The sequence below is a fragment of the Bos indicus x Bos taurus genome, chromosome 4 (genome assembly GCF_003369695.1).
Source record: "Bos indicus x Bos taurus breed Angus x Brahman F1 hybrid chromosome 4, Bos_hybrid_MaternalHap_v2.0, whole genome shotgun sequence".
Lineage (NCBI taxonomy): Eukaryota > Metazoa > Chordata > Mammalia > Artiodactyla > Bovidae > Bos > Bos indicus x Bos taurus.
Window position 1 is genome coordinate 7,085,521 of NC_040079.1, and position 25,392 is coordinate 7,110,912.

Sequence of the window (25,392 nt, forward strand, 5' to 3'; positions counted from 1 at the left end):
AACTTCGGTCCTCTCCTCACCCTTTGCCCCAAAGCAGTGGGCAGGCATGTTTCTAGGGGACCCACCACCAGGCATTTCCTTTACAAGTAATGACTTCTCAGGAAGTCAGGAACCCTGATCACATTCCCTCACCTTCATCCTTTTCCCCAGTCACCCCATCCCAACCCTTGATGCCTGAGGACCTGTTTCCTGCCATCACCCTCAGACATCTAGCTACTCTCCTGATCACTTGAAAAAAAAGCTCCCTTCCCTTGAAACTGCGCTGCCCTGGCATGGCTTGTGCATTCTCAGTCATGTGCCTGTTCAGTCACGAGAGCACTCCGTCGAGTCCAGCTCTTAGAAACCCCAGGTACTGTAGCCCACCAGGCTCCTCTGTCTGTGGAATTCTCCAGGGAAGAAATACTGGAGTGGGTTGCCATTTCCTTCTCCAGGGGATCTTCCTGACTCAGGGATGGAATGTGCATCTCTTGCACCTTCTGTATTGGCAGGCAGATTCTTTACCACTGGTACCACCTGAGCTCCCTTAAAAAGACATATTTAGGTGGGGCTTTCTTGAGTCATGTTCCTAGGTCATTTGAGAGATCATTTGCCCTCCATGACACAGGTTTTGAAGTGGGCCCATAACCCCATAAACCTCTAAGAAACTTTGAAGCTGTCTGCTTCCATCCTACGCATTTAGAACCCACCCCACCCCACATCCATCTCTCTCTATTCAAATTCACAATCTGTGTATAGGAATAGGTCCTCCCAGACTTAGGCCTCTTAGGGGTAAGATTGGGTCTTATTTTTGTAAACTCCCAGTTTCCACTGCATCAAGCACACTATAGATATTTAATACTTGTCTACACCAAAAGCAGCAGCACTGCGTTTGGCTACTAAACACGCAGCGGTGGGCAACTGCATGGTTTTCGGGTTGAACAGACCCGGGTTTGAATTGCTTCTGGTGAGGAATGGTTATATGACCTTGAGCAAATGTTTTCATCTGCAAAGAAAAAAAAAAGCGAGTACCTATTGAACTCTAAGTTGTTAGATAATTTAGGTAAACTTCTTTCCAAGGTGCCAGTCATACAAACAAATGGTGGTTGCACCCGACTCTGTGCTAGGTGCTGGAAATCTATGTAGAAACTAGTGAGACAGTCAGAAGAGCCTGTCAAAAACAGGCACTCAAATGCATGTGAAACAACCAGTGCAGCAAAGCATACCTTGTAACAGACATGAGCATTCCTTCAGGCCAGCCAGGGAGGCGCATCAGGACAGCAGCAAGTCAGACCTTCTCTCCCAGATGACTGACACTGAGTGGGGCTGACCTGACCCCACATAAGGCTGGACTCCTAGAGTCCACTTGCTGAGGGTGCCTGACCCTAGATCGGGGCGGGGGTTACAGCTAGGGGTAGTAGAGAAGCTTGAATCCAGGCTTCACCCATCCCAGCCCCTGGTGGTGTGGAACAGCCGCCCCTCCCTCCATTTCCACAGCTCCCCAGGACAAAGGAACACTTACAGCCACCAGCTCTAAAACCAGATCTTTATTCTCTAGTTGGAAAAGGAGGGTTAAGTGGTTGTGTTTAGTTCCAGAGAACAAGGCCCAACAGTAGAAATTACAGGGAAGCGGACTTCATTCATTATAAGGAAGAATTTCTAACAATTAGAATTATCCTACAATAGAACCAGGGCCTCAGGAGATTCCCTGTCACCTAAGTGTTCAAGCAGAGGTTGGGGATCCACACGCTAGAATGCTGGAAGGGAAACTCACCCCCACCTCCCATCAGCTGGCCTTCTGTTAGCAATGGGGCAGTCCTCCCCACAACGTGCTGAGCTCTGAAGGGAGTGAAGGCAGGCTGGGGTGTACGGACAAAAGCCCTAACACAGGGCGGCTGACAGCCATGGGATTGCTCTAAGTGCTGTGAGGGTGGTTGGATGAAGGCAGTCGCAGCGTGGGAAGATGCTCTGGGGGGGCGAGTGGGGGGGGGTGGTGCGGAACTGATCTTTCGGGGGAGGAAGGGGAGCCAGGGCACTAACAGTAGACGGGTCTCTCCAAATCTGGGTGCCTGTGCAGCAGCAGGAGCGAGGGGCCGGGCTGGGGCAGGCTGGAGGAGCTCGGCTTTGCCTCCCAGGACTGGAAAAGACCCAGGTGCTGCCCAACAAGGCCGGCAGGTTCTGCCAGGTGTGTCCAGCTGCTCCACTGATCCTCCCGGGCATTCATTCACTAAGGGCTGAACCACACCTACTTGCAAAAAAAAAAAAAAAAAAACAACGAGCCGAAGGAACTCATAATAAGAGACGGGACGTTAAGGCGTTAACACCAGAGGGGTCCTCCTGTCCACTGGTGGCCCCTCCGGCCGGAGGGCTCTAAAGGGTGGGTGGAGCTGCTATTGCTACTTTTCTAGGGCACAGGATAGTCGGGACCGAACCTTAGCAAACACCAGCGGGAGGCCGGGGTCCCTGCTCTGCAAGTGGACTCCCTGATTACAGCGGGGCACCTCCCTCCCTAATGGGGCCGGCTCACCCCACCTCGCCACCCCCCTCGCCGACAGCAGCAGCAGAGGGCACAGTGTGAACGACGCCCGGGCCCGCCCTCCCTCGGCCTCTGCCGCCCCGGCCCGCTCAGACGTCGTGCTTTTTCTGGTGGGCCAGGAGCTTCCCCTCGTCGTCAAAGGTCTGGCCACAAATGGCGCAGCAGAAGGCGCCGTCCCGGATGTGGCTCTTGCGGTGGGTGATGAGGTTGGACTTCTGGCTAAAGCTGCGGTCGCAGTCCGGGCAGGCGTAGGGGCGCTCGCCCGTGTGGATGCGCCGGTGGGACACCAGGTTGGACTTCTGGCTGAACGCCTTGCCGCACTCGGGGCAGACGTACGGCTTCTCGCCGGTGTGGATGCGCCGATGCGCGGCCAGGTAGGGCTTGTGGCGGAAGGCCTTTCCGCAGTCCGGGCACACGAAGGGCCTCTCGGGCGCATGGTCGCGCCGGTGGGCGGCCAGGTGGCTCCCCTGGGAGAAGCGGCGCCCGCACTCCTCGCACGCGAAGGGCCGCTCGCCGGAGTGCACCCGGGAGTGCGCCACCAGGTGCGTCTTCTTGCCGAAATGCTTGCCGCACTCGGCGCACGCGAAGGGGCGCTCGCCGCCGTGCTGCCGCTGGTGCGCGCGCAGGAAGCGCTCCAGCCGGAAGCCCCGCCCACAGTCGGCGCAGGTGTGGAGAGAGGGTGGGGCCTCTGCCGCGGCGCTTGGCTGCCCGGGCCCCACCGGGACCTCGGCGGGCTCGGGGGCCGGCTCCGGAGGGGGCTCCGGGGTGCGCTCGGGGGCGCTGGCGGGCGGCTGGGGCCCGCCCTGCGCGGACCCCTCAGAGCGCTTGTGGATCTTGCTGTGCGACAGCAGGTTGGGCTTGTGGCGGAAGCGGCGGCCACACTCGGTGCACGGGTACGGCTTCTCGCCCGTGTGGATGCGCCGGTGCGAGGTCAGGTAGGGCTTATTGGTGAAGCGCTTCCCGCACTCGGGGCACTGGTGCGGGCGCTCGCCCGTGTGCACGCGGCGGTGAGCGATCAGGTTGGGCTTGTGGCGGAAGCGCTTGCCGCAGCAGGCACACTGGAACGGGCGGTCGACGGCGTCCCCACCCGGCCGGGGCGCGGTCACCGCCGGGCGCCCCCGGGGCCGCGGCCCCAGGGCCTTGGCCGCTGCCTCCTCCAGCGCCTCGGCCACGTGGACCCGCTTGTGTGTCACCAGCTGGTCCCACTGGGCGAAGCTGCGGCCACAGTTGCCGCAGATGAAGGGCCGGGCCTCAGGGGCCGGGGGGTGGCAGCGCCGCGAGTGGGCCCGCAGCTGCTTTCTCCGCCAGAAGCGTCTCTCGCAGGCGGGACAGGCGATGGGCCGCTTCGCCGCCGAGTGGGCCCGCAGGTGCAGAACCAGGGCCACCCAGCCTCGGAAGCTCTGCCCGCAGAGGTGGCAGGCAAAGCCCTGGTCTGGGGTGGCGGCGGCATGGACCTGGCAGTGCAATGCCAAGAAAGGGGCGTGGCGGAAGCGGCGGCCGCACTCGGGACAGGGCCGGGGCAGGCGGGCCTGGCAGCGCCGGGCATGAAGCCAGAGGGCCACCCAGCCAGGGAAGTGCCTCCGACAGTGGGCACAGCGATGGGCCCGACCTAGGGCCTGGCCTCCGGACTGGGCCGCGGCGGTGCCTCGCGACCTTAGCCCCTGGGGCTCCTTCTCCAGGGTCTGGGGCGACTCCTGGGAGGGCCCGGAAAGGAGCCGGGGCTGGGCCGGGCCCATGGCCACGGGGCCCCTGCAGCGACGTTCCAGCATCGGTTCTTCCTCTGCTGAGGGTGGAAAGGCACAGTTACGCTGGAGAACCACACAACCTTCCCCCCCACCAGCCCCTCCCAGCGGACCCAAGAGGAGCCTGCCCCCTCCACTCCTCCAGCCCTGGAATTAGGACCACTAGACTACTCTTCTGCTTCCTCCTATTATGTTATTTCCATCTTGGGTTTCTAGAAAGCATTTCAAGTAAATCTGCTGTTATGTCTTTACTGGCCCTGGAAACGACTAGAAGGAAGAACCCTGACCCTTCTTGGAATCCCCCTCCGGCATGGAGTAAACACGCCAGGGCTGGCTGCACAAAGATTGCTGCCTTGAAGTGAAGTGAAGTCGCTCAGTCGTGCCCGACTCTTTGCGACCACATGGATAGTAGCCTGCACCAAGCTCCTCCGTCCATGGGATTTTCAAGGCAAGAAGTACTGGAATGGGTTGCCATTTCCTTCTCTAGGGAATCTTCCCAACCCAGGGATCGAACGCAGGTCTCTCACATTGTAGACAGACGCTTTACCGTCTGAGCCACCAGGGAAGTCGGATTGCTGCCTTGGGACTCACCAAAACACGCAGTCACCTCCCCCTTCAGCGCTTTATATGCTTTCCCAAGTGCTTCCCTCTCCTTGTTTCTATTTGCTCTTGTCACATCTGAGCTTCGCAGCAACTCAGTGAGGCTGGTCAAGAGATACGAACTCCCTGTCTGATGGATGAAGCCACTGTTAGGCACGAAAGGGTGATAGGACTTGCCCCGGGGGCACAGAGTAAACCTACGGCAGAACCCGGACAAGGGCTCCAATCTAATCCCGATTTAGGGAAGGCACTTTGATCTCCCTAGCCTCAGCCTCCCACGGCCAGGAGAGCCAGTGAGAACGGCCGCCCCTTCTCGGGAGCAGGAGAGAGCTCCGGATGCTACTGCCAGCCCAGCGCGATGCCAGGCCACTGCCTGCCCAGACTGTGCCCGCATTCTGCCCGCCTGCCCTCCGCCCCCGCACGTGATGAGGACACTGCAGGAAGGAGAGCGCTCTTGAATCCAAAGAACACCCACAGCTTGCTGCCCTCGGGGGTGAGCCTGCCTCGCTGCCTTCCCTCGGGGGACTGGGATTACTGGGGCAAGGAAAGGGAAGGAGATTGTAATCTCTGTCCCCTGTCCCGGCCTGCCCCAGCCCCGCCAGAGGCTGCCCCATGGGCAGCTCTTCCAGAGCGGGGAGAACCCAGACTCCTGCAGGGGAGTCTCCTACACTCACTGCCAGATGGGGTGGTGAGGAGACTCCTAAGGGACCTTCACTGCCTATTCACAAGTTACCCCGAAGTTCCCCCGAACCTGTACTCGTCTCCAGGAGCACAGACATGACTCATTCCCAGCGGCCAGACTGAGCCCTGGGAAGACTCCCAGGATGTGATGAACGTGAAACTTCCCCCCTCTCCCCCGTCCCCGGCCCCCCTTCTCCCCGCTCCACCACCCCCCACCCCACCCCCCCCCACCCCCCACCCCGCAGCGGGGCACTGGGGCCACGAAATGGTGCGAGAAGCCAACAAAGAAGGCCACACTCTACCCTGGAGGCTGTGGAGCTGGAGATGAGGCTTGGCCCAGCTCCTCCTGGGGCTGTTCCCGGGATACTTCTGCGGCTGGAGCGCCTGCTTCGGCCCACACTCGGGTAGCCCCCGGATGTCAGCGAAAACTGCAGCAGTAAAGACACCCCTACCCCCATGGCAGACCTCAGACCTCCGGTGGCAGAGAGGCCAGCCTTACCTGCGGGGAGGGGAGAGGACGCGTGCGTGAGGCTCAGGGCTCCCCTAGGGAAGTCATCTTTGTGTCCTCGGCAGCCACGGCCCCCTCCCCCACCCCGGCACCCCGCCGGGCAGAGTGACCTCAGTGGCCATAGATTAATAACTGAACGTGCCCCCTACACCAAGGAAGCCCGGGGCTGCGTTGGAGGCTCACTTCCTCCCCCGGTAAGGTCACAGCACGAACTGTCCATGATAATGGCCAATGGCCCCCGGGCCGAGGGCAGGAACTCTGAAATCCCCGCTGGCTCCCCTTCCCCCACCCTCCTCCCGACAGGAATTCCAGGCCGTGTTCCCAGGGGGGGCTGCCAGGCGTGCTCCTGTGACGAGGACTCGGGCAGAGTCCCCTGCCGCGTCCCAGGTGGCAGAGGGCCGTGCAGACCCCCACACCCCCCACCTTTTTGTATTCGAGCCTGTGCTTTGGCCCCCTCCGCCCCCCCCCCCCGTCCACGTTCGCGGACACACGGTTCCGCGCTCCCCGAAGGGGGCCCCCCTCTCTGGTCCCCACGCAGAGCGCGGCTCGCGGAGCCTGCGCGCAGGTGCGCGGACTCGCCCCCGGACTCGGTCCAGCAGTGCACTCCCCCGCCCCAACACAGCGCGCACCCGGTCACGCGCCCCGCAGGTAGGGCCGCCCCCCACCCCCCGCCACCACCACCACCACCACCACCACGGGCCCGCGTGGAACCCCGCGCCCTGCCCGGGACGAACCTCTCCGGCGGGGAGCACGGAGGCGCGTCGCGCGTCCATGAGGCCCGAGACCGGCGCCGGCCGCGCTCGCCACCCCGCCGCGGCGACAGCAGCAGGTTCGGGTTCACCACCGCCAGGCCCGTGCCCAGCCCCCCCACCCCCGCCCGCCCCGCCGGTTCCCAGCGCCACGTGACTACAGGAGCTGCCGAGGGTCAGTCGCGGGCTCGGGCCGGCGGCCGAGGCCGGAGGGCGGGGCGGGCCGCGGGGCCGGCCGCGCGGGGCCCCTCTCCCGCCCCCAGCGCCCCCTCGCGGGCCGCGCGGGGGCCCAGACTCCGTTGCCATGGCTTCCACCGGCCGGATTTTTCCGGGACTGGCCCGGCTCAGGTTTCCCCGACCCTTTGTCCCTCCCGGCGAGCGCGCATCCCTGGGCGACCGCGTGGCCGGACCGCGGTCACTCGGCGAGACCCGGCCTCGCTGGCCCGAGCCTTGGCGAGGGCGCTCCTCGACCCCCACCCACCCGGTCGACCCCCTCCGCTTCTCCGGCCACCTGGACCTTTGGCCGCGCCGCAGAACACGAATAGCGCAGCGGCTGAGCCCGGGCTAGGGGCACGGCTGACCCGAGAAAGTCGGCTTCTGGGTAGTTCAGAGCTGGAAAAAAGGAAAGGCCCGATGGGATGAACTTTGAAAACGGGCTGCCCTCGCTTCAGAAATCAGCCGAGCGCAGGCTCCCCGGCTTCCGTGCCTGCGGGACCCGGGGCGCGGGCGGTCCTGGCACCCGGGGCGCTGTGCTTGGAAACGCACCGCATCCCAAGGGCGAGTGCGGAGGCAGGTGCGAGTCTGCGTCCCTGACTCACCGTCTAGCAGGTGGCCTTGGCTTTCCCAGCGAAACACTTACTGGGTTTTCTAGACTTGGACAGTTTCACGTAGTCTTATGCTTTTCAACACAGGCAACTTTATAATTGTACAATTTTTAAAAAACTTTATTTTGTATTGGGGAGTGTAGCTGATTAACAAGGTTGTGACAGTTTCAGGTGGACAGCAGAGACTTAGCCGTACGCATACACGTATCCGTTCTGTACAATTATTGTTTAAAACACAAAGTCTGTTGCATTAATAGGATATAAAATATGCAGATTTCTCATACTTACCTCATACATTTACATTAAATGTAATGTAAAATGTCAATTACATTTAATGCCTTGGTATGTATCACCATCAGGAATCCTTTTGGATGTGAGTTTGAGCAAACTCCAGGAAATAGTGGAAGACAGAGAAGCCTGTCATGCTAGAGTCGGACACGACTTAGCGACTGAACAACATACGCATCATCGGGCATTTTTTTCTAGGTTTATCTATGCTGTTTGAGGTTGGGGTAATGCCTTACACAGATGTATTCTGCCTTTTCCGCTTAACAATGTTGTGAATTTACAATAAAATATTATTTTATAACAAGATTCTTAATTGCAACATAACTGCATATACATTTTCTACTTTTCTGTATCATGGATTCATATTTTATTGCAGATGCCTGATTTAAAAATTCTAGAAGTGGGGAACTGGCAGGTCAAAGGCAAAGTATATTTTTCAAACGTTTTCTAAACTATCTTCGAGAAAAATTTATTGGTTTTATTATGAGAAATGCCCCCTTTTCCATATCCTTGAAAATACAGGCTGTTTTTTCAAATTTAAAGTTGTTCTTTCTCGTTGTTTTGAATGTTGCTTCTTAAATTACTAGCTAACTGGCTTGTTTTTCATGTAGTTATTTATTAACTGTATTTTCTCTTTTGTGAATTTGCTTATGTCCCTTTGCCCACTTTTCTGTTTGTTCATTTTAAAAAGTTGGGAAATTGACTCCTGGGTATATATCTGGAAATAATTCAAAAAGATACATGCATCTCAATGTTCATAGCAGCATTATTTACAATAGCCACGATAGGGAAGCATCCTAAGTGTCCTCCAACAGACAAAAAAGATAAAGAAGTTGTGGTGTACATAAATAATGGAATACTGCTCAGCCTTAAAAGAATGAAATGTTACCCTTTGCCACAATGTGAATGGACCTGGAGGATATTATGCTTAGTGAAATAAATCAAACAGAGAAAACCAAATACTGTTATGTTATCATTTATAAGTTAAATCTAAAACATAAGATAAAAGAACCTACTGAATATAACAAAAAAGAAACTTACTCACACATACAGAGAGCAAACTTGTGGCTACCAATAAAGAGAGGGAAGGAGGGAGGAGCAAGATAAGGGTAGATATACTACAGAGATAAGAATAAGCTACAAGGATACATTGTATCCTTTATTTTATTTCATATAAGATCACAGGGAATATACCAAATATTTTATAATAACTATAAATGGAGTATAAATTATAAAAATTTTGAATCACCATGCTGTATACCTGAAACAAATATGATATAGTAAATCAATACCTCAAAAAAAAAGTTGGGAAATTGGTTTTATTTCACTTTGTTTGGGGGTGGAGGGCACCGCTTTTAAAGTAAAAGGCTTCTATGGTTTCTGCCTTATATTTAGAGAGATCACACCACCCCTCCCCAAATTCAATTTTATATTTGTATTTTTATGACAGAAAATGTTTTAATATCTATTAGTGTAAGTACTCCCCTTATACACAGATTTCCTTTTTCTCCCCAAAACTTTCTTAGCTAAAATGACTCATTTATCGCTTCTCCTTTTGAGATGGTCCACACTTTGTCTGTGGAGTGTGTTTCTCTCTCCATAAATCCACTTCTTACCTGAATGAATAAATAAAAATCACTCATTTATTCTTCTAAATAAACTTTAGAATTTCCTGTCAATATTTAACATTTTTTCTTGTCATTATTAAAAAAAAAACCCAGATGAAGAGATTTAAGATTCATGTCCCTCCATTTTTCCAGGCTTTATTTTACCTCTCATAGTCGTTTTCTATTTGCTGATTAAATAGTGTAACTTTTATACTTATCCTATACAAAATTTGGGGAAGGCAATGGCACCCCACTCCAGTACTCTTGCCTGGAAAATCCCATGGATGGAGGAGCCTGGAAGGCTGCAGTCCATGGGGTCGCCGAGGGTCAGACACGACTGAGCAACTTCACTTTCACACATTGGAGAAGGAAATGGCAACCCACTCCAGTGTTCTTGCCTGGAGAATCCCAGGGATGGAGGAGCCTGGTGGGCTGCTGTCTATGGGGTCGCATAGAGTCGGACACGACTGAAGTGACTTAGCAGCATACAAAATTTACAAATATGAAAAAATTCTGTCAGAAACTTTGTCAGAGTTTTAAGGTTCAGAAAATATGGTAGAATGGATATTGTAGCACGTAAGCCAAGTTTGATGATTATAGAAGAATGGATTTTTCTATGCGTGCAATCAGAAAATACTTGAGTTTTTACTGAAATACTTACTGTGTGTTACTTGCTCAGTCATGTCCGACTCTTTGTGACCCCATGGACTATAGCCTGCCAGGCTCCGTGGAATTCTGCAGGCAAGAATACTAGAGTAGGTAGCCACTCCCTTCTCCAGGGCATCTTCCCTGACCCAGGGATTGAACCCAGGTCTCCCACACTGGAGGCAGATTCTTTACCATCTGAGCGACCAGGGACCCTAAGATGCTTAATAATAATAGTTAATATTATTGGGCAGAATAGAAGACAGAAATGGTACAGACCTAACAAAAGCAGAAGATATTAGGAAGAGGTGGCAAGAATACACAGGAGAACTAGACGAAAAAGATCTTCATAATGCAATAACCACAATGATGTGAACACTCACCTAGAGCCAGACATCTTGGAATGCGAAGTCAAGGGGACCTTAGGAAGCATCACTACGAACAAAGCTAGTGGAGGTGATGGAATTCCAGCTGAGCTCTTTCAAATCCTAAAAGATGATGCTGGGAAAGTGCTGCACTCAATATACAAGCAAATTTGAAAAACTCAGCAGTGGCCACAAGACTGGAAAAGATCAGTTTTAATTCCAATCCCAAAGAAGGGCAATGCAAAAAAGTGTTCAAACAACCACACAACTGCACTCATTTGACATGCTAGCAAAGTAATGTTCAAAATTCCCCAAGCTAGGCTCAATAGTACATGAACCAAGAATTTCCAGATGTTCAAGAGTTGGACTATAAAGAAAGCTAAGCAGCAAAGAATTGATGCTTTTGAATTGTGGTGTTGGAGAAGCCTCTAGAGAGTCCCTTGGACTGCAAGGAGATCAAACCCGTCAATCCTAAAGAAAATGAGTTCTGAATATTCATGGCAAGGACTGATGCTGAAGCTCCAATACTTTGGCCGCCTATTGTGAAGAACTGACACATTGTAAAAGACCCTGATGCTGGGAACAATTTAAGGCAGGAGAGGAAGGGGACAACAGAGGATGAGATGCTTAGATGGCATCACCGACTCCATGGACATGAGTTTGAGAAAGCTCTGGGAGTTGCTGATGGACAGGGAGGCCTGGCGTGCTGCAGTCCATGGGGTCACAAAGAGTCGGACACAACTGAACGACTGAACTGAAGCTGGATTTATAAAAACCAGAGGAACCAGAGATCAAATTGCCAACATACATTGGATCATAGAAAAAGCAAGAGAATTCCAGAAAAACATCTACTTCTGCTTCATTGACTATCCTAAAGACTTTGACTGTGTGGATCACAATAAACCATGGAAAACTCTAAAAGAGGTGGGAGTACTAAACCACCTTACCTGCCTCCTGCGAAACCTGTATGCAGATCAAGAAGCAACAGTTAGAACCGGACATGGAACAACACACTGGTTCCAAATTGGGAAAGGAGTATGTCAAGGCTGTATATTGTCACCCTGCTTTTTTAATTTATATGCAGAGTTCAATTCAGGCACTCAGTCATGTCCGACTCTTTGCAACCCCATAAACTGCAGCATGCCAGGCCTCCCTGTCCATCACCAACTCCCGGAGTTTACCCAAACTCATGTCCATTCAGTTGGTGATACTATCTAACCATCTCATCCTCTGTCATCCCCTTCTCCTCCTGCCCTCAATCTTTCCCAACATCAGGGTCTTTTCAAATGAGTCAGCTCTTCACATCAGGTGGCCAAAGTATTGGAGTTTCAGCTTCAACATCAGTCCTTCCGATGAATATTCAGGACTGATTTCCTTTAGGATGGACTGGTTGGATGTCCAAGCAGTCGAAGGGACTCTCAAGAGTCTTCTCCAACACCACAGTTCAAAAGCATTAATTCTTCTGCACTCAGCTTTCTTTAACTCTCACATCCATACATGACCACAGGAAAAACCATAGCTTTGACTAGATGGACCTTTGTTGACAAAGTAATGTCTCTGCTTTTTAATATGCTGTCTAGGTTGGTCATAACTTTCCTTCCAAGGAGTAAGCATCTTTTAATTTATATTCAGAGTACATCACGCAAAATGCCGGCCTGAATGAAGCACAGCTGGAATCAAGACTGCCAGGAGAAATATCAGTAACCTCAGATATGCAGATAATACCACTGTTATGACAGAAAACGAAGAGGAACTAAAGAGCCTCTTGATGAAAGTGAAAGAGGAGAGTGAAAAAGCTGACTTAAAACTCAACATTGAAAAAATGAAGATCATGGTATCTGGGCCCATCAGTTCAGTTCAGTTCAGTCACTCAGTCGGGTACGACTCTTTGCAACCCCATGAACCGCAGCACGCCAGGCCTCCCTGTCCATTACCAACTCCCGGAGTCCACTCAAACCCATGTCCATTGAGTCCGTGATACCATCTAACCATCTCATCCTCTGTCATCCCCTTCTCCTGCCCTCAAAATTTCCAAGCATCAGGGTCTTTTCCAATGAGCCAGTTCTTCTCATCAGGTGGCCAAAGTACTGGAGTTTCAGCTTTAGCATCAGTCCTTTCAATGAACACCCAGGACTGATTTCCTTTTGGATGGACTGGTTGGATCTCCTTGCAGTCCAAGGGACTCTCAAGAGTCTTACCCAACACCACAGTTCAAAAGCATCAATTATTTGGTGCTCAGCTTTCTTTATAGTCCAATTCTCACATCCATACATGACCACTGGAAAAATCATAGCCTTGACTAGACGGACCTTTGTTGACAAAGTAATGGCTCTGCTTTTTAATATGCTATGTAGGTTGGTCATAACTTTCCTTCCAAGGAGTAAGCATCTTTTAATTTCATGGCTGCAATCACCATCTACAGTGATTTTGGAGCCCAGAGAAATGAAGTCAGCCACTGTTTCCACTGTTTCCCCATCTATTTCCCATGAAGTGATGGGACCAGATGCCATGATCTTCGTTTTCTGAATGTTGAGCTTTAAGCAAACTTTTTCATTCTCCTCTTTCACTTTCATCAAGAGGCTCTTTAGTTCTTCACTTTCTGCCATAAGGGTGGCGTCATCTGCATATCTGAGGTTATTGATATTTCTCCTGGCAATCTTGATTCCAGCTTGTGCTTCTTCCAGCCCAGCATTTCTCATGATATACTCTGCATATAAGTTGAATAAGCAGGGTGACAATATACAGCCTTCACGTACTCCTTTTCCTATTTGGAACCAGTCTGTTGTTCCATGTCCAGTTCTAACTGTTGCTTCCTGACCTGCATATAGGTTTCTCAAGAGGCAGGTCAGGTGGGTTGGTATTCCCATCTCTTTCAGAAATTTCCACAGTTTATTGTAATCCACACAGTCAAAGGCTTTGGCATAGTCAATAAAGCAGAAATAGATGTTTTTCTGGAACTCTCTTGCTTTTTCCATGATCCAGCAGATGTTGGCAATTTGATCTCTGGTTCCTCTGACTTTCCTAAAACCTGCTTGAACATTTGGAAGTTCATGGCTCACATATTGCTGAAGCCTGGCTTGGAGAATTTTGAGCATTACTTTACTAGCATGTGAGATGAGTGCAATTGTGCGGTAGTTTGAGCACTCTTTGGCATTGCCTTTCTTTGGGATTGGAATGAAAACTGACCATTTCCAGTTCTGTGGCCACTGCTGAGTTTTCCAAATTTGCTGGTATATTGAGTGCAGCACTTTCACAGCATCATCTTTCAGGATTTGAAAAAGCTCAACTGGAATTCCATCACCTCCACTAGCTTTGTTCATAGTGATGCTTCCTAAGGCCCACTTGACTTCACATTCCAGGATGTCTGGCTCTAGGTGAGTGATCACACCATTGTGATTATCTGGGTCATGAAGATCCTTTTTGTACAGTTCTTCTGTGTATTCTTGCCACCTCTTCTTAATATCTTCTGCTTCTGTTAGGTCCATACCATTTCTGTCCTTTATTGAGCCCATCTTTGCATGAAATGTTCCCTTGGTATCTCTAATTTTCTTGAAGAGATCTCTAGTCTTTCCCATTCTATTGTTTTCCTCTAGTTCTTGCCATTGATCACTGAGGAAGGCTTTCTTATCTCTCCTTGCTATTCTTTGGAACTCTGCATTCAAATGGGTATATCCTTCCTTTTCTCCTTTGCTTTTCACTTCCCTTCTTTTCTCAGTAAGGCCTCCCCAGACAGCCATTTTGCTTTTTTGCATTTCTTTTTCTTGGGGATGGTCTTGATTCCTGTCTCCTGTACAATGTCACAAACTTCCGTCCATAGTTCATCAGGCACTCCATCTATCAGATCTAGTCCCTTAAATCTATTTCTCACTTCCACTGTATAGTCATAAAGGATTTGATTTAGGCCATACCTGAATGGTCTAGTGGTTTTCTCTACTTTCTTTAAGTCTGAATTTGGCAATAAGAAATTCATGATCTGAGCCACAGTCAGCTCCCGGTCTCGTTTTTGCTGACTGTCTAGAGCTTCTCCATCTTTGGCTGCAAAGAATATAATCAATCTGATTTCGGTGTTGACCATCTGGTGATGTCCATGTGTAGAGGCTTCTCCTGTGTTGTTGGAAGAAGGTGTTTGCTATGACCAGTGTGTTCTCTTGGCAGAACTCTGTTAGCCTTTGCCCTGCTTCATTCTGTACTCCAAGGCCAAATTTGCCTGTTACTCCAGGTGTTTCTTGACTTCCTACTTTTGCATTCCAGTCCCCTGTAATGAAAAGGACATCTTTTTGGGGTGTTAGTTCTAGCAGGTCTTGGAGGTCTTCATAGAACCGTTCAACTTCAGCTTCTTCAGCATTACTGGTTGGGTCATAGACCTGGATTACCATGATGTTGAATGATTTGCCTTGGAAATGAACAGAGATCATTCTGTCGTTTTTGAGATTGCATCCAAGTACTGTATTTCAGACTCTTTTGTTGACTATGATGGCTACTCCATTTTTTCTAAGGGATTCTTGCCCACAGTAGTAGATATAATGGTCATCTGAGTTAAATTCACCCATTCCAGTCCATCTTAGTTCGCTGATTCCTACAATGTCGATATTCACTCTTGTCATCTCCTGTTTGACCACTTCCAATTTGCCTTGATTCTGGGCCCATCACTTCATGCAAAAAGATGGGGAAACAATGATAACAGTGATAGACTTTATTTTCTTGGGCTCCAAAATCACTGCAGATGGTGACTGCAGCCGTGAAATTAAAAGACCCTTGCTCCTTGGAAGAAAAGCTTTGACAAACCTATATAGCATGTTAAAAAGCAGAGATATTACTTTGCTGACAAAGGTCTGTGTAGTCAAAGCTATGGTTTTTATAGTAGTCATGTATGAATTTGAGAGTTGGACCATATAGAAGACTGAGTGCCGAAGAATTGATGCTTTTGAACTGTGGTGTTGGAGAAGACTCTTGAGAGTCCCTTGGACTGCAAGGAGATCCAGCCAGTCCATCCTAAAGGAAATCAGTCCTGTATATTCATCGGAAGGACTGATGTTGAATCTGAAACTCCAGTACTTTGGCAACCTGATGTGAAGAGCTGATTCATTGGAAAAGACCCTGATGCTGGGAAAGATTGAAGCCAGGAGAAGGGGACGACAGAGGATGAGATGATTGGATGGTATCACTGACTCAATGGAGTTTGAGAAAGCTATAGGAGATAGTGAAAGATAGGGAAGCCTGGCATGCTGCAGTCCACGGGGTTGCAGAATTGGACACAACTTAGCAACTGAACAACAAGAGCAACTTACTCTACAGTCCCCGGTCCTGACTAGAAGTATCTCTTGTCCAGTCAGAAGTTTTCCATCCACTGTACCTTTGCCTTTTGGCAAAGATGAAGGGAACTAATATAGAACCACAGGGTCTTCCCTCTGCAGAGAGGAAACGCACAGGAATGTAGAGGGACTCCTGACCTTCACTCAGGCAGACATTCTAGAACCTTGGCATTAGGGGATTCACCGCTCAACATACTTTAGGGAGGCACAGTTCTACGACCATCCAAGCAGCCAAATGGCCTAGCCCCGTGGACACAGTCTCAGCTTCAACACGCCTGCAAGAAAAAGAGAGGCCTGTACAGGGTCAGGGGCCCAGTGGACAGTGGAACTAGAGAGGGACACTGGGAGGCTTCTTCTTCCCTCTTACTGGTCTGTGAACCCACGACCACCCCCACTACTGGATTACATGGCAAGGTAGGTGGGCTTGCCAGGGGTACAGGGGGCAATGTCTCCAGAAATCCCCTGTGAAGACATTACCGAACCAAACTTGGATCCACTTGCTCCCTGCACGCTGTGAAGCCAATCGACCCCAGATTGTGGTGAAGTAAAGTGCAGCATTTAATTCAGGTGCCAAGCAAGGAGTCCAGGACAGCTAGTGCTCAAAAAACCCAAACTCCTTGATGGGCTTCAGCAATGCACTTTTTGAAGCTTTAATAAGAATATTTTAAAATTAGTTTTTATTAGAGTATAGTTGCTTTATGATGTTGTGTAGTTTCTGCTGTACAGCAAAGTGAATCAGCCATGCGTGTACCTGTATTCCCTCTTTTTCTGATTTCCTTCCTATTTAGGTCACCATAGAACAGTAAGAGTTCCCTTTGCTATACAGTAGGTTCTCACTAGTTATCTATTTTATATTAATACAAAGGACTTCCCAGGTGTTGCTAGTGGTAAAGAATCCACCTGCCAATGCAGAAAATGTAAGAGCCCTGGGTTTGATCCCTGGTTTGGGAAGATCCCCTGAAGGAGGGCATGGCAACCCACTGCAGTATTCTTGCCTGGAGAATCCCATGGACAGAGGAGCCTGGTGGGCTACAGTCCATGGGATCAAAAAGAGTCGGACAGGACTGAAGCGACTTAGCACACATGCCGTATTAGTAGTGTATACGTGTCAATGTCCATCTCCCAATCCATCCCATCCTCTTTCCCCACTTGGCATCCGTCTGCTTCTTCTCTATGTCTGTGCCTCTGTTTCCACTTTAGAGCCAAGCGTTTTTGTTTCTGGTTTTTTTTCCCACTTGATTTATTTATTTATTTTTTTTGGAGGCTAATTACTATACAATATTGTATTGGTTTTGTCATACATTGACATAAATCCGCCATGGGTGTACATGTGTTCCCCATCCTGACCCCCCCTCCCCCCTCCCTCCTCATGAGTCAAGCATTGTTAAAGGCCAGGTGAGGGAGGGGAGTCTTGGTGGGTGGTCAGTCTCTGGTTGGCAGTGGAGTAATAGAGCTGTGTCACGGGAGTTAACGCATGATCAACTCTCAAGCTCATGGTCATCAAATAGTTAAATTCTTCCTTTTGGTGGGGGTTGTAGCTGTAAAACAACTCAGGAAATGTGCATCAGATACTGTTATCTAGGTACTTCAGAGAGATGCTACAGCCGAGAATTTGGTGGAGGGGTCTGTCCCCAAGAAGTCCCCACAGGGTCCTGCCCAGTTCCAAGACACCCAGGTACTGGTTAGCAGGAGGCTCGCATCCACAAGAAGGAAAACTGCATCCCTCTAGCAGGTACAGCATCCTGGCCCTGCTCACGGGTCTTGCCCATGACACCCAGCAAATATGTTATCAGTGCCACTACCTGCTGCTGGGCCTGACCAAGAGCCCAACAGAAATGGTCCGTGCTGCTTCCCCTTGGTGCAGAAGGATGCTTAGAGGAAGTTGGTTTAACGATGGAAGTACCTCTTGGGTTCGTGTGCATGCATCCTAAGTCACTTCAGTCATGTCCGACTCTTTGCGACCCCATGGATGTAGCCCACCATGCTCCTCTGTCCATGGGATTCTCCAGGCAAGAATACTAGAGTGGGTAGCCATTCCGTTCTCCAGGGGATCTTCCCAACCCAGGGGTCAAACCCATGTCTCTTATGTGTCTTGCCTTGGCAGGTGGGCTCTTTACCACTAACACTACCTGGGAAGCCTCTTGAGTTAGTAATTCATATGAAATAAAGCCAAATACGTGTTGCTGATTTCTGAAAGAACCAATAGGGAGGCAAGAGAAGAGATAGAAAACTTTGGTCCACTGTATCATTTTCTCTGGCTTCACACAGCATCCCCAAAACCAATTCAGAAACCCTCAGAGCTCATTTCCCAGGCAGCAGACAGTGAGGGGACGAGGCAGGAAGCTCCTCCCCACCGACCATGGTGGAGGACACGTCTGCAGGGGAGGCCTCACAGGGGCGCTGTCACCCCCAGGTGCTCCCGCAGCCCTCGACCCCCGGAGTCTTCCCAGCCTCCCACAGGGAGAGCGGGAGTGAAAGCCAGACTGTCCAAGGTCAGCATCCTGCATGAAAGGGGTCTTGCTGGGTCCTGTGGAAACTTCAGGAAAAGGTCACAGTGCTCCTCGCTCTGCAGTTCCCAAACCATTCTTAAATGCAGGAACGTGACCTCAGGACACAAGGCAAGGACAGACCCTGTCAGAATCCCCAGGTCGAGGTCAAATGTCACCCCCAGCCCTGTGGCCAAGGGCCAACAAGGCGCTTCTGTTGTGGGTCTAGTTCCAGGGGTCCGCTCTCCTGAAAGGAAAGAACACAGTTGGTCCAAAGAAAACCGGGTTTCCTGCCAGCTGACTGCTCCTGCCCGGCGAGCTGCCGTTTGCTCTCCGCACCCTGCCCCGGCCACCCTGAGCCCAGTCTCCCAGACCATGTGATCCTTTTAAACAGACATCGGGTGGCGCTCTGCCCATGTGACAACATGGCAATGGGCTGCCAGGGCCTCTAAGATTCTGCAGGATCTGACCTCCCACCAGCAACTTGAGGTGACCTCAAAAGCCCATCCACCGCAGGGAGAGCCTCTGGAGTCCCTGCTTCGTCTGCCTGGGTTGTTCTTTCTGCAGCTCTTTGTAGTTACTCTTTCACTTTGTTCAGATTTGGGCTCAAATATGGGTCAGGAAGATCCCCTGGAGAAGGGAATGGTACCCACTCCAGCGCTCTTGCCTGGAGAGTTTCATGGACAGAGGAGCCTCGTGGGCTACAGTCCATGGGGTCACAAAGAGTTGGACACGACCAAGCAACTAACAAACTCACACACCTCATCTCCTCACAACATGCTCCCCAATGACCCTCTTCTCCCTTCTGCACCCCGACCTGGGTGAGATCACAAATGACAAATGACCACAAAATCCGTGGCTTCAGACAACACACATTTATTCTCTCACGGTTCTGGATGTCCGAAGTCCCCGAAACCAGTTTCAACTGGGTGAAAAGCAAGGTGCCAGCAAGGCCACATTCCCTGCAGAGGCTCCCAGGGCTAAGCTGGGCCTGTCTTTTCCAGCTCCCAGCGCTGCCTCCCATGTGCTCTGCAGCTCGGGGCCCCTTCCTCTGGCATCAGAGCCAGCAGGGTGGCAATCTGGGTTTGTGGCCACATCTGTCTCTGCTGTAGTCAACCCTCTCTCTGCGTCTCTCTAATGAGGACACTTGTGGTTACACTGGGGGCGGGGCGGGGGGGGGGACCCAGATCTCTCAGGGTAATGTAAGGGAAGATACAAGTGCAGACTAAGAAAAACATTCTAATTCTCCCTGGTGCGAAAAGCGGGAAAAGTCCCCCTCCCATCCTATCCCTAGGGGCATTTTCTTTAGAAACTTCTAATTGGAAGTCCTTTCTCTGTGCCTTTGAGGTGTATGTAAATATTTTGAAAAACTCACTAAGCCTCTTGCCAGATTTACATCCAGGACTGTGTTTCTTGAGGATCTGGGAGCCATCTCTTCGAAGCGCAAACATCAGAGGAACAGCAGCCAGTGTCCCCTCCAATGGGAGGTAGGAGCCTAACTCAGCAGTGCCCGGCTCCAAGATGCAAACCTCCTCCATCGTCACCGAGATCCAGGAAGTGTGTGCTTCCTTTGCAGGAAGGCAGTTAGCTCTCCCGGGTGGCCGCCAATTCCAGGTGAATGTAGGGCGAACTCTGTGTGACGAATGGTGCTATCAGGTCCCTTCACCCAGAACCGGTTATGCTTTCCCTCGAGAACACGTGTGTAGTGGGGTCGCATCTGCTGGGCTATTAGGTAGCATGACATTTCTCTCTGTCTTTGCCGTCTCTTTGTGCATCGCCTGTGATGTGCATCTTGCTGGCTTAATGCTTATCCAATAATAAAACTGTTTTCTTTCTCCTCTACCTTGGTACAGAGCTTTCCAGCGCAAGCAGGTGATTTTGTTTTTAATTTTATTTCCCCAACATAATCTCCCCATCTCAGAATTCTTGGCTTAATCACATCTGCCATCCTTTTTGCCATCAGTTCAGTTCAGTTCAGTCGCTCAATCATGTCCAACTCTTTGCGACCCCATGAATCGCAGCACACTAGGCCTCCCTGTCCATCACCAACTCCCAGAGTTCACTCAGACTCACGTCCATCGAGTCAGTGATGCCATCCAGCCATCTCATCCTCTGTCGTCCCCTTCTCCTCCTGCCCCCAATCCCTCCCAGCATCAGAGTCTTTTCCAGTGAGTCAACTCTTCGCATGAGGTGGCCAAAGTACTGGAGTTTCAGCTTCAGCATCATTCCTTCCAAAGAAATCCCAGGGCTGATTTCCTTCAGAATGGACTGGTTGGATCTCCTTGCAGTCCAAGGGACTCTCAAGAGTCTTCTCCAACACCACAGTTCAAAAGCATCAATTCTTCGGCGCTCAGCCTTCTTCACAGTCCAACTCTCACATCCATACATGACCACAGGAAAAACCATAGCCTTGACTAGACGGACCTTTGTTGACAAAGTAATGTCTCTGCTTTTGAATATGCTATCTAGGTTGGTCATAACTTTCCTTCCAAGGAGTAAGCGTCTTTTAATTTCATGGCTGCAGTCACCATCTGCAGTGATTTTGGAGCCCAGAAAAATAAAGTCTGACACTGTTTCCACTGTTTCCCCATCTATTTCCCATGAAGTGGTGGGACCGGATGCCATGATCTTCGTTTTCTAAATGTTGAGCTTTAAGCCAACTTTTTCACTCTCCACTTTCACTTTCATCAAGAGGCTTTTTATTTCCTCTTCACTTTCTGCCATAAGGGTGGTGTCATCTGCATATCTGAGGTTATTGATATTTCTCCTGGCAATCTTGATTCCAGCTTGTGTTTCTTCTAGTCCAGGGTTTCTCATGATGTACTCTGCATATAAGTTAAACAAGCAGGGTGACAATATACAGCCTTCACGTACTCCTTTTCCTATTTGGAACCAGTCTGTTGTTCCATGTCCAGTTCTAACTGTTGCTTCCTGACCTGGATACAGAGTTCTCAAGAGGCAGGTCAGGTGGTCTGGTATTCCCATCTCTTTCAGAATTTTCCACAGTTTATTATGATCCACACAATCAAAGGCTTTGGCATAGTCAATAAAGCAGAAATAGATGTTTTTCTGGAACTCTCTTGCTTTTTCCATGATCCAGCAGATGTTGGCAATTTGATCTCTGGTTCCTCTGACTTTTCTAAAACCAGCTTGAACATCAGGAAGTTCACAGTTCACATATTGCTGAAGCCTGGCTTGGAGAATTTTGAGCATTTACTAGCGTGTGAGATGAGTGCAATTGTGCAGCAGTTTGAGCACTCTTTGGCATTGCCTTTCTTTGGGATTGGAATGAAAACTGACCATTTCCAGTCCTATGGCCACTGCTGAGTTTTCCAAATTTGCTGGCATGTTGAGTGCAGCACTTTCACAGCATCATCTTTCAGGATTTGAAAAAGCTCAACTGGAATTCCATCACCTCCACTAGCTTTGTTCATAGTGATGCTTTCTCAGGCCCACTTGACTTCACATTCCAGGATGTCTGGCTCTAGGTGAGTGATCACACCATCATGATTATCTGGGTCATGAAGATCTTTTTTTGTACAGTTCTTCTGTGTATTCTTGCCACCTCTTCTTAATATCTTCTGCTTCTGTTAGGTCCATACCATTTCTGTCCTTTATTGAGCCCATCTTTGCATGAAATGTTCCCTTGGTATCTCTAATTTTCTTGAAGAGATCTCTAGTCTTTCCCATTCTGTTGTTTTCCTCTATTTCTTTGCATTGATCACTGAGGAAGGCTTTCTTATCTCTCCTTGCTATTCTTTGGAACTCTGCATTCAGATGCTTATATCTTTCCTTTTCTCCTTTGCTTTTCACTTCTCTTCTTTTCACAGCTATTTGTAAGGCCTCCCCAGACAGCCATTTTGCTTTTTTGCATTTCTTTTCCATGGGGATGGTCTTGATCCCTGTCTCCTGTACAATGTCACGGACCTCATTCCATAGTTCATCAGGCACTCTATCTATCAGATCTAGGCCCTTCAATCTATTTCTCACTTCCACTGTATAGTCATAAGGGATTTGATTTAGGTCATACCTGAATGGTCTAGTGGTTGTCCCTACTTTCTTCAATTTCAGTCTGAATTTGGCAATAAGGAGTTCATGATCTGAGCCACAGTCAGCTCCTGGTCTCGTTTTGCTGACTGTATAGAGCTTCTCCATCTTTGGCTGCAAAGAATATAATCAATCTGATTTTGGTGTTGACCATCTGGTGATGTCCATGTGTAGAGTCTTCTCTTGTGTTGTTGGAAGAAGGTGTTTGCTATGACCAGTGCATTTTCTTGGCAAAACTCTATTAGTCTTTGCCCTGCTTCATTCCGTATTCCAAGGCCAAATTTGCCTGTTACTCCAGGTGTTTCTTGACTTCCTACTTTTGCATTCCAGTCCCCTGTAATGAAAAGGACATCTTTTTTGGGTGTTAGTTCTAAAAGGTCTTGTAGGTCTTCATAGAACCATTCAACTTCAGCTTCTTCAGCTTTACTGGTTGGAGCATAGACTTGGATTACTGTGATATTGAATGGTTTGCCTTGGAAACGAACAGAGATCATTCTGTCATTTTTGAGATTGCATCCAAGTACTGCATTTCGGACTCTTTTGTTGACCATGATGGCTACTCCATTTCTTCTGAGGAATTCCTGCCCGCAGTAGTAGATATAATGGTCATCTGAGTTAAATTCACCCATTCCAGTCCATTTTAGTTTGCTGAATGTCAATGTTCACTCCTGCCATCTCCTGTTTGACCACTTCCAATTTGCCTTGATTCATGGACCTGACATTCCAGGTTCCTATGCAATATTGCTCTTTACAGCATTGGACCTTGCTTCTATCACCAGTCACATCCACAACTGGGTATTGCTTTTGCTTTGGCTCCATCCCTTCGTTCTTTCTGGAGTTATTTCTCCACTGATCTCCAGTAGCATGTTGGGCACCTACTGACCTGGGGAGTTCCTCTTTCAGTATCCTATCATTTTGCCTTTTCATACTGTTCATGGAGTTCTCAAGGCAAGAATACTGAAGTGGTTTGCCATTCACTTCTCCAGTGGACCACATTCTGTCAGATCTCTCCACCATGACCCACCCGTCTTGGGTTGCCCCACAGGCATGGCTTAGTTTCTTTGAGTTAGACAAGGCTGTGGTCCTAGTGTGATTAGATTGACTAGTTTTCTGTGAATATGGTTTCAGTGTGTCTGCCCTCTGATGCCCTCTTGCAACACCTACCATCTTACTTGGGTTTCTCTTACCCTGGGCATGGGGTATCTCTTCACGGCTGCTCCAGAAAACCGCAGCCACTACTCCTTACCTTGCATGAGGGGTATCTCCTCACTGCCGCCCTTCCTGACCTTCAACATAGAATAGCTCCTCTAGGCCCTCCTGTGCCCGCGCAGCCACCTCCTTTTTGCCATAGGAGGTAACATTCCCAGGTTGTAGGGATTAGGGTTGGGCAGGGATTAGGGTCTGGAAAGGGATTATAGCCCTGATTCAGCCCACTGCCCACTCCCACCCCATCCCCTTCTAGCCCCCTACTCAGTTTTATTGCTCTCATAGGTTTGATCACCTACCTGACATTATTTGGACATGTGTTCAGTTAAATAGGGGTCTTCCCTGGTGGCTCAGACGGTAAAACATCTGCCTACAAAGCAGGAGACCTGGGTTCGATCCCTGGGTAGGGAAGATCCAGGAAGGACAGAGGAGCCTGGTGGGCTACATGGGGTCACAAAGAGTCAGACATGACTGAGCAACTTCACTCACTCACTTCAGTTGAATAACTCTTGTTCAGTTACCCAGCACAATATAAGCCACATGAAGTCGGGGATTTGACCTTTTTTATGCACTACATGAAAAGTGAAAGTGAAAGTGTTAGTCGCTCAGTCATGTCCCACTCTGCCCTCCAGGCTCCTCTGTCCATGGGATTCTCCAGGCAAGCATTCTGGAGGGGGTTGCCATTCCCTTCTCCAGGGGATCTTACCCACCCAGGGATTGAACCCGGGTTTCCTGCTCAGCAGGCGGATTCTTTACCGTCTGAGCCACCAGAGAATCCTCTAGACAGCCAGCCCCTAGAAAGGTGCCAGCCCCTGGCAGGAACTCCAGGAGTGTTTGCGGACCAAATGAAATAGGAAATGTGAGTTCTCAACTCCATGGTGAGGTGAGTTTAATTAGACCACTCAGAGCAGCCAAAGAGCACCCCCAGCTGTCAACCAATGACCTTCAAACCTCCTCCCTTGGCTACTGCTTGTTAAGCAGTCGTTGGAGTTGGACAGAACTTTTAGTGAGAGGGGGAAAAAAACTTTTTTTTCTTGCAGAAAAATTCCAATCAGTATGTGAGTGAGGCAAAGAACAAGGAACCTGGGAGAAAACTTCAGTTTGTAGCTTTCCCACTAGAAGGGCTCTGATTGTTGGTAGCGGTGCTGTGAATGTACTGTTTTATCTGGAACATTATTGCAGAGTAACTGAAGGGCAGGAATCATTGAAGAACCTCTGGCTCCAAGGGGGATGAAAGTGGCTAGAGTCACCCATTCAGCGGGGAGAAGGGTGCTCCACATCCTGGCGACCACTATTACCCCCAGTTAGGGGTCTGGTCCAGGCATCACTCATTGCCAGGAGGAGCTGCCATGAATCAATCACCTTGGTGTCTCAGCCAAGAGAGAAAGTACTTGATTTCCTCTAGAAATTGACATTTTCACGCTTTCACTGTCAAATCTCATCTATATCTGGTTTGGTTTTTTTTTTTCCCGGCAGCACCAAGTAGCCTGCAGGATCTTAGTTCCCTAACCAGGCATAAAACCTGTGCCCCCTGCATTGGGAGCTCAGAGTCCTAACCACTGGACCACCAGGGAAGTCCCTTATCTATGTCTTTTTCTATTGCAGACTGGCATCAGGCTCTGTCTTCTTCAACTAAATTCAAAAGATGGATTCAGAGGCCAAGGTGTATCCATTCTTGGCTTGAACGTGAACGTGAAAGTCGCTCAGTCGTGTCTGACTCTTTGTGACCTCATGGACTATAATAGTCCATACAATTCTCCAGGCCAGAATAGTGGAGTGGGTAGCTTAAAGCCAAGCTTGATTTGGAAGAGTTACCAAAA

At 49.9% G+C, this 25,392-nt stretch overlaps 1 protein-coding gene across 7 annotated transcripts; it reads right to left on the reverse strand.

Moving 5' to 3' along the window:
* Nucleotides 1-1,508: 1,508 nt before the first annotated feature.
* Nucleotides 1,509-7,548, reverse strand: REPIN1 (replication initiator 1). Of its 7 annotated transcripts, none has more exons than XM_027538663.1 (4): nucleotides 7,374-7,548; nucleotides 5,838-6,034; nucleotides 4,846-4,984; nucleotides 1,509-4,295 (listed from the first exon to the last, which is right to left on the reverse strand). In XM_027538663.1, the coding sequence occupies exons 2-4, from the start codon at nucleotides 5,991-5,993 to the stop codon at nucleotides 2,602-2,604; spliced, it is 1,989 nt and encodes a 662-aa protein (XP_027394464.1). In that variant the 5' UTR covers nucleotides 5,994-6,034; nucleotides 7,374-7,548; the 3' UTR covers nucleotides 1,509-2,601. The 7 variants fall into 7 exon arrangements, with proteins under 7 accessions (XP_027394464.1, XP_027394466.1, XP_027394465.1 ...); XM_027538665.1 differs by lacking the exon at nucleotides 7,374-7,548 and adding an exon at nucleotides 6,778-6,913 and having other exon boundaries at nucleotides 5,838-5,983; XM_027538664.1 differs by lacking the exon at nucleotides 7,374-7,548 and adding an exon at nucleotides 6,778-6,913 and having other exon boundaries at nucleotides 1,509-4,292.
* Between the last annotated feature and the right edge of the window lie 17,844 nt (nucleotides 7,549-25,392).